This window comes from Salvia splendens, chromosome 7, assembly GCF_004379255.2.
Source record: "Salvia splendens isolate huo1 chromosome 7, SspV2, whole genome shotgun sequence".
In the NCBI taxonomy this organism is placed as follows: domain Eukaryota; kingdom Viridiplantae; phylum Streptophyta; class Magnoliopsida; order Lamiales; family Lamiaceae; genus Salvia; species Salvia splendens.
The window spans coordinates 35,543,285-35,552,024 of NC_056038.1; the positions used below are offsets into that span (position 1 = coordinate 35,543,285).

The 8,740-nt window shown below is 37.0% G+C and overlaps 2 protein-coding genes across 3 annotated transcripts; one reads left to right on the forward strand and one right to left on the reverse strand.

The window, feature by feature from the left end:
• Positions 1–1,139: 1,139 nt before the first annotated feature.
• On the forward strand, positions 1,140–4,943 carry LOC121742004 (prohibitin-1, mitochondrial-like). 2 transcript variants are annotated; one of them, XM_042135013.1, is made up of 6 exons: positions 1,140–1,275; positions 2,094–2,277; positions 2,645–2,761; positions 3,274–3,444; positions 3,932–4,144; positions 4,362–4,943. In XM_042135013.1, exons 2-6 carry the CDS (start codon positions 2,101–2,103, stop codon positions 4,554–4,556), a joined length of 873 nt encoding a protein of 290 aa, XP_041990947.1. In that variant the 5' UTR covers positions 1,140–1,275; positions 2,094–2,100; the 3' UTR covers positions 4,557–4,943. The 2 variants fall into 2 exon arrangements, with proteins under 2 accessions (XP_041990947.1, XP_041990946.1); XM_042135012.1 differs by having other exon boundaries at positions 1,150–1,275; positions 2,091–2,277.
• A 758-nt stretch (positions 4,944–5,701) lies between these two features.
• On the reverse strand, positions 5,702–8,740 carry LOC121742003. The gene is made up of 4 exons (XM_042135010.1): positions 8,037–8,740; positions 7,539–7,648; positions 6,893–6,997; positions 5,702–6,431 (listed from the first exon to the last, which is right to left on the reverse strand). The coding sequence occupies exons 1-4, from the start codon at positions 8,440–8,442 to the stop codon at positions 5,922–5,924; spliced, it is 1,131 nt and encodes a 376-aa protein (XP_041990944.1). The 5' UTR covers positions 8,443–8,740; the 3' UTR covers positions 5,702–5,921.

Here is an 8,740-nt window from a genome sequence, read left to right on the forward strand (position 1 = left end):
TATGCACGACCTTAAACGGTAATTTTATAATATTTATATTATTTCCTTTTTGAACTGCTTCATCTTCTTAGCAGGGAGCGGCTTTGTTCTTTACCTTATGCAATTTTTGATTTTTTTAGTTATAGTTCAACCCTTTTGATCATTAAACTTTCTATGATTTACTCCTTAACAACATTCCAATGGCATGGGCTGGTACCTAGTTGTCAAAATTTTTAAAAATATAGAGATAGAAAAGACAAAAAAAAAACTTCATGGGAGAGGCTTAAGCCCCTTGCCTTACCTTATTGTGTCCGCCACTGAGATCCTCTATCTTAGAATAATTTATATTCCATTCTTTCCACTTTAGCAGCACTCGTTCTATAAAAATAATAATAAATAATTAAAGTTAATAAATAGTAAAATAAGACAGAGAATAATATAGAGAAGAACGGACGGAGGGAGTATTTGATTGGCATGGATTAATCAGCACGAGGAATTGTCACTGAGTCTGCTGACCCTTGGTCTAATAACAAAAAAAAAAGAAATAATGTCCTCTTAGGCCATCTCCAACCATTTATACTAAACTCAAATCCATTTTTAGTTATAAATTTACTTCAATAATTTACACCAAACTTAAATTTTACACAATTGTTTGTTATATAATTCACAAAACTTTTGCATTAGCTACAATATACACTCATGCTACTTGATACTCCCTCCGTCACACAAGAATATGCACTCTTTTCTTTTTAGTCCACTCACAAGAATATGCACCCTCCAATTTTGGAAACTCTTTTATCTCTTACTTTACCAATTTTGCATTAAAACTCGTGTCGAACTCAAAATATATATTCTTTGGGACGGAGGGAGTATTGTTTTGTAGAAAAACGTAAAAATAAATTTTGATTTGCAGTATGATTGAATTAGTTTTCTACTCCCAAAAGAATTTTATGTATAATTGGAGATGGTTTAGTCTTATTAGAGCCTCTGCGATCTCGGTAATATTATTGATAAAACATAAAAACCAAATCCAATATTTAAAGTCCGTATAATTTGCAGCCCAATTTGTCATTGAGGCTGTTAAATGGGCCAAAGCCCAAACACAAAAGGAAATTAATAGACTGGATGAAATTATACCAAAAAAAAGGGAAAATGATAATGAAGAATTTAGAAATTAGAGAAAAACCCTTAACCCTACCATACTAAACCCTTCCCCAAGCTCTCTCACTCTCTCTAAAACCTTCTCATCATATCATCTTTTCTCGCTCCTCTTCGCACTTTTTTGTTCCGATCAAGGTATGTAGGTCTACCGTTATTCTCTGTTTCCTGCTGTATGTGATGTTTGTGCATAAATGGCTGATTGTTTCTACATGCTTTGCGTTTGGATGGCTTTGACATTGAGCGAGTAATTTCTGCTACATTTCAATTTTCAATATCTCCGCTGAGAGAAGGAATTTTGATTCTATTAAATTTTTGAGGTGTTGGATCCTTCGATTTCAACACATCGCTCCCCTTTGTATTTGGTTCCTGCTGAAGCAGCCTCTGAGCTTAGTTTATTTTCATTTTTAAGCTCCAAATTAAGGATATTGTTTCCAGAAAAAACCATATGCTTAGGCTCTCTTTATTGGTTGTGTAATGTAAGGATTGGCTCGTCCTTTGACTGCTAAAATTGGATATGGAAGCCGTTTGAACTCATTGCATATTTGTTCGATCTGTCTTCCACTGGCAAGGAACCCTATTTCAGTGTTTTTTTTGTTTTAAGTAGGAGGTTTTTTCAAATATGAGATTGCATGATCTGTTGAGTTGATTTGGCTCCCTTTATGTTGTCATTTCAGCGTTTGTAGCTCAGGTTAAGACTTCTTAAGAATAGTTTTTGAATTTACTGTGTATTGCTCATAACACTTGTTTATAGGCTAGTGTCCCAGCTATACTAATAATCAACCCTGCAATTATGGAGTACAATTTATGACTGTTAATCATTGATTGTTATGTAGCTTTATGTATCATAGGTGGTAAACTTGAGGATTTGTTCAGATATGGCTCTTTCCTTGGATTTGATCATCCTATTACATGGAAAACGAATTGATGACATGTCTCTCTCTAATATGCAGCAGATTAAAGATGAATTTCAAAAAGGTCAATGTTCCCAAGATGCCTAGTGGGAGTGGGGCGTCCAAGCTAATTTCCTTTGGGGCTATCGCTGGGCTTACTATATACGGACTTAGTAACAGTCTCTACAATGTTGAGGGAGGGCACCGCGCCATTGTTTTCAACCGCATCTTGGGGGTCAAGGATAAGGTATTGTTTCCTTAATCTGTGTGAGACTTGGACCCTGAATGCTCTTCTTATAAGATTATGCTTCCAATTTCTTTTTCCAATGCTAGGAATTGTTGCCTCGGTGTTCTTGCTGTCTCATTACTTGGTGACTCCTAGTCAACCCTTAGAGACTGAGATACTTTAGTAAAGTCAATCATATGAACTGTTGACATATGTGGAAGACAACACCCTTGTTAATTGTTATTATTTGGCTTTGTAATGGTGTGGTCAGCGATATCTCCCCCAACCAAATAATAATAGTACTAATAATAATAGTAGTTACATTAACCACAAGCAAAGCACATTTCTGAATCTCTGATTATACTATTTTTTAATAAATGACTTACAGGTCTATCCTGAAGGGACACACATACTGGCCCCATGGTTCGAAAGACCAGTAATCTATGATGTCAGGGCACGACCTCATCTTGTGGAGAGCACATCAGGAAGTCGTGACCTTCAGATGGTAATCCTTACTCTCTGTGCGTGTGTGTCTAACTGAGTGCATGCATATCTCTCCTCATCTTTCATTGATATCCACCTTAACACTGCCTCTCTGCCTGCATGTTCACATAATCCTTTGTTGCTCTGGTGGTCATCACATTTTGGAGCTAGAGAAAGTTTGATTTTCTGTGTATATCTTGACATCTTTCAGAAAACAAACTGTAACAAATATTTAGTTTGTACGGCACCATTACATATATCCCTGTCACTCTGCTGCCACATTCTTTTGTTGTGAAGAAAGGGTGCAAGTTCTTACTGAAGTTGTAGCATGTTATTTATTATGCCTGCAGCATGATTGCTTCCCAGTTTCTAGTCACTCTCCATACTTTCCTGTGAATCTATTGTACCCACTGAAGAGGTTGCTGTCAATGCTGTCATATCTATAGTGCTTGGATTGTACTTTTCATACTATCAGGTCAATTACTGACTACCAAGCACCTAACATCCACTTGGTCCACTCTATGCTTGCTACAGGTCAAAATTGGTCTCCGAGTTCTCACCCGTCCAGTTGCTGATCAATTGCCAACTATTTACCGAACCCTTGGTGAAAATTACAATGAGAGGGTCCTGCCTTCAATTATTCACGAGACTCTGAAAGCTGTTGTTGCTCAATACAATGCTAGCCAGCTCATCACCCAGAGAGAGGTATAGTAAGGCGAAGAAATTGGAGGAATAGTCCTTTGTTTATATATTATGTTTTCTGTATCTTATATGAGCAGAATAGAGTATGTGAATGATTCACTATTTCCTCTTCCCAGGTATTTACTCTAGTTTGACATAAGTATCAAATACTGTTTGGTAAATGCTATTCCTTCATATAATTGATAAACTAGAGAATACGGGATATACCTGATAAACTAGAGAATAGATACTTGGTTGATTACATCTCCATATCTGAGTCTCAATACTACCTGGATAATGTAATGGTAATTTGTCTATGGATGTTATAACCTTGAACAATATATATAAGAACCGGAATTCCCAGTTGATTGTGGAATGGAGTTTTGAACAATGAATGCCTTTTTTTTTGCCCCAGTAAATAATTGAGTCTCATAATAAGTGGACTAGTATTTGATTGATTTCATGATATTTCACAATAAGTGCTGCATTGATAGTAATTTGCTTGGTGTAGAATGTCAGTAGGGAAATACGGAAAATTTTAACAGAGAGAGCCGCCAACTTCAACATGGCACTGGATGATGTGTCAATTACCAGCCTGACCTTTGGAAGGGAATTCACTGCAGCCATAGAAGCTAAGCAGGTAGCTGCACAAGAAGCTGAGAGGGCCAAATTTGTAGTTGAAAAGGCTGAGCAAGACAAACAAAGTGCTATAATTAGAGCACAGGTAAAATGCCTACCACTAAATAGAATTTCCGATCAATTATACTTTTTCTTGCTCTCGGATAGATAACAACATGCTCTATTTTTCGGAATCTTCCTTGGTTCAGTAAGCTTCATTCATGTAGCATTGAGCTTTTATGAGAGCATAAAGTCTCAAAATCTATTCCTCATAACTTTTCTTCATGTGATTCATCTACACATTGCCTTATTCTTGTCTCCAGGGAGAAGCTAAGAGTGCTCAATTGATTGGTCAAGCCATTGCCAACAATCCGGCATTTATCACGCTGAGGAGAATCGAAGCATCCAAGGAAGTCTCACACACTGTTGCTGTTTCAACCAACAAGGTGTACTTGAACTCTGATGAACTGTTGCTCAACCTTCACGACCTCAACCAAGAGCAAACTGCTAGGAAGTAAATAACCCTCAAGATGATCAAGCTTCATGTTTCGTCCCCACCAGGTCATATTATAGGAGTCTCACTAGGGATGCTATTAACAATATGATGTTCTCTTCTTCTACTCTGCATCACGTTTTTGCATCTGATGCTTAAATAATGTAGTCTCTTACTGCTGTTCTTGGGGTTTTCCAGCTTTTGCCTGTGTTACTTCGGTTTGCAGTTTAGCTTCTCAGATAATCGTGTTTTCGTAATTGCATCTGGAGCAGCTTCTTGGATATGAACGACGCTTGTGTATTGCCATGCTCGATCTAAATTTGTAGTACATTCAAAGTTCACAAGCTTATTTGAGCTGTGCTCTGATGCCATTTTCTGATGGAGGGCGTCGTCTCCTCCACTGTTGCCTCTATTTTTCATTTGGCCTCCTCGATCCCCTATCTTATCACCTTGCTTTTAAAGGTAAACCTTCAGTTTTTGGTTCGTTTTTTTGCCCGAACTGTACTGAATCGGAAAACCAAAATTTTCTTAAAATTAAAATCGAATCGGGCCAAATTGTTTGAAAATGAAACCCAAAAACTGAATTTGAAGATATAAGCATTTAAATTTAAGTAAATTGTTATATAAATCATGATTTTTGATTGATTTCTTATCAATCTCACAATTTTCTAAATCAGACAATTTAATCATAATTTTTGTATATTTGACAATTTGTCTCATACAATTAAGTTATTAATAAAAATTATCATTTAAATCATAATTTTTGGTTTTTCTACATATTTAGCATTGTTCTACGTTATAATGGTTGATGTCTATGTATAACTCCCCCATCCGAGAAAATTTGTCACTTATTTTCTTTTTCATCCGTCCCTAAAAATTTGTCACATTTCACTTTTTCCATTTTTAGTAGTGGACCAATATTTTACTAACTCATTATTACTCACATTTTATTATAAAACTAATACATAAAAGTATGATCCACATGTCACTAACTTTTTCAACTCACTTTCTACTACATTTCTTAAAATTCGTGCCGGATCAAGTGCTTCTGCAACACGGCTTCGAAAGAGAGAAAAATAAAAAGCACTTACATCAACCTAATACATTCCAACAGAAAATATGAACATAGGTACATGCTTATCATTTTTTAAAAATAGCTACTAAAACAAATGTCTCAACTTTCAGTAGAATGTTTCTGGATTTAAAATTTAGTTTGTATAAATTGGTGCATACAATAAATTGTAAACCATAGAGAAATCATTCAATCCTGACTTGGAATTGATAGTTAGCCTTTACATTAGCTCGACAACATCTAAAGGATATTTAAGAAAACCGAACAAACAAAATAAGGTTACAACAAAGACAGCCTTGTTTGCATTTTGAAAACAAATTAAATGGTATCTAACCATGAATCAAAATCATCAAAAATTTCAGATTTAGAAATTGGATTCTTACTGGATGATATAGTTGCAATGTGTGCCTTCGACACTTGCAGTATCTGCTGGTCTGCAATGGTAAGACTCGAAGTTTCCTCGGTAAGAATATCAACAACATCGCCAGTCAACGGAATGCTTCCACCGGACTCCTCAGGAACTGCAGCCTCACCGAATGAGTTCAGAAGCATGTCAAGTTCTGCTTCTGCAGTGGCTGCCTCAAATGTGGATGGCTTCCCGGAGCTGGAATCTGCAGGGTGTTCAGAAACTGGCTTTGGCGAAATGCTCCTGTTGGTTGCCAGCGGCTGCAAGATCTGATCTGTCGTTTTCTTTGCAGGCTTCGGTTCTTCTTCAGTGGTTTGAACAAGATCTCCTGTGGCGGTTACAGCCTGGTCGTTAGTGAGGGATGAAGACGATGCAAGAGTTTGAGGATCATGTTTGTTGTCTTCATCGCGTGCCTCGTCTAGCTGTCAAAATTGCAAGGATAAAGCTTGTGAACTTTGGTAAAGATACAACTCATAGAGAACAGAGAGTAATAAACATTGGAGATGAAGCTTGTCATTTGAAACAACAAATTAGCCCGTCTATTGTTTTTTTTTTGTTCTCCTGGTCCATTCTTCTAATGGCACTAGTTCATACAAATTTTACTGAAATGGAATCAGCTAAACTAGAACCCAGTCATAAATCCTTAAGCAGGAATTGTCGAAGCAGTTTAGCAAGTATTAGATGTAGACGTACTCGATCAGTAGATGAATCATGCAATCAGATGCAATAAATAGTATTAGAAGTCAATTATCTTGATAACTAAGAATGAATTCTAAGTTTATCTACCAAACAACTGAAGACAAGGTATGTTAACAACTCCATTTAGATCACCAAAATATAAAAGGGAACAAAAATGAGCAGAAAAATAAAGAAAACATGATACCAGCTCCAGGGGTAAAAGGTCTGATTGTAGATATAACCTCTCAGACAGCTTTGCTTTTGTAAGTTGTTCAGCAAGTGCATCTAGATTCAGCGATAGAAACGGTGCCTGCACGATCAAGAGAACAGTGAGAAAAAATATAACAAAACATCACAAGCACACTCTTGTTTATCTTGTTGATTCGGCAATCAAACTATCCACTCCAGCAGTAAAAAAACATATCATCAGACATACTAACTCGTGTGTCCTCTTACAATTACTACAAGAATTTCAAACAACAGGTTTGGGTTATTTATGGAAGTATAGCAATCAAAGGAAAAGAAATTATGATCTGTAGAGGAGAAATATTAGCATGGCAATTGGTTAATTTACGTGGGCTGATAACAGAATCATGATATTTTTCTTGAACAAACAAGAAATATAGTAATAACACTTTAAGGGGTCATGAAAAGCTACTAATACCTTGTTATGGATTTCAGATGAAATTCAAATAGTGTCTATGATCATGCCATGATTAAGCAAAAGAATAATGTCAAGAAAGCATGCTGCATAGTTTATTCAGAACAGTTTTGACAATTATTTATGAAATATATGCTGCTCCCATTTATGAACAACACTAGCTTACCAGCTAAAACCAAAAGAAAATCACCTGAGGTGCAATGCTTGCCTTGTCTTCAAACTCAAAACTGTCATCTGCAGTCCACGAGAGCATGCTTTGCCCCTTGGCAGCCAGCATTGGACCAAAATCCTGCATAAAGTCTTGAGATATATCGTTATTAATCACCTGCTAACATCTGCCAAAGTAGTCATATCTGTGATTCTATAGAGTTTATCACTAGACTCATCTAGAACAGTTTATGTGAGCTCGATACGTAGTGGTTATGTCCACAGCGACACATAATTCAAGGAACGCAGCAACAACACATCATTATACTATGAATTCTTCCTTGAAAAAGATAGCCTAAACTCACGGTTCATTGCCACATTTAAGCAATCAAGCTTTCTTGCTGATTCATGCATAAGTTTCAATCTATGATTTTCAATGCAATCAAACTTCACAATTATCAATCTAAACAGGAACTTTACCACACTAGATTTCAATCAATAAGCCGAATTGCCAAAATAAATTCAAATACAAAGGACATACCGCCAATGAAATCATCGAACAAAGGCAAATCATCTGAAGAATAATGCGGTTGCGATTGAGCCTTGGCCTCTGAAATCATGTGAGCATAATCCGCACCTTTACTCTTAGGCATTACAAACTCAGTTAACTGACCTGAGCTCGCCTGTGCATTTCCAGATGCCGAATCGAAATCATCATCATCATCATAGCGATTCCAATTCGAAGGAAGTGCTCTCGAGCCTTGATGCTGTGGAGTTCTCTCTTTAGTTTGCTGACCCTGGGATTTCTGAGGCCTTTCACTAGCCTGCTTTGCAGGATCTGGACCAACTGAAGGTGAAGGCACTTTCGACCCGTGGTGTGAATGGTGCTTCTTCTTATGATGCAGAGAATGAGCTCTTTTCGATTTCGCCAACGCTTTAGAATCCATCTTATCCTAATTTAAGGTGAATTGAAGTGCCGAGATACAGAGGATTGTGAATCACCAAGCATTCATAGATCAACAAGACGGCCGAAACCAATCCCTAGAAACGTGGCTTTCCCCCAATTTGTCAGTGAATATGTATATTACTTCACATCAATTCTTAAATTACTCCCCTCTAAAACAGAAAAAACGCCTCAGCATAATCTTCGTCGGCGCCTATGTTGTTGCTGTTGTCTCCGGCGAACAACGGTGGCCGTAGCGGCAATGTTGAGAGGCGATGATAGGTGAAATGAGAAGAAGGAAA

Bases quoted from the DNA above. Each gene is read 5' to 3' on its own strand.
- LOC121742004 (XM_042135013.1), top strand. From the start codon at position 2,101: ATGAATTTCAAAAAGGTCAATGTTCCCAAGATGCCTAGTGGGAGTGGG. The intron at 3,445-3,931 runs GTATAGTAAGGC...TGCTTGGTGTAG, and splicing joins AGCTCATCACCCAGAGAGAG to AATGTCAGTAGGGAAATACG. The intron at 4,145-4,361 runs GTAAAATGCCTA...TCTTGTCTCCAG, and splicing joins GTGCTATAATTAGAGCACAG to GGAGAAGCTAAGAGTGCTCA.
- LOC121742003 (XM_042135010.1), bottom strand. From the start codon at position 8,442: ATGGATTCTAAAGCGTTGGCGAAATCGAAAAGAGCTCATTCTCTGCAT. The intron at 6,998-7,538 runs GTGATTTTCTTT...TTGATCGTGCAG, and splicing joins AGGCAAGCATTGCACCTCAG to GCACCGTTTCTATCGCTGAA. The intron at 6,432-6,892 runs GTATCATGTTTT...CAATTTTGACAG, and splicing joins ACCTTTTACCCCTGGAGCTG to CTAGACGAGGCACGCGATGA.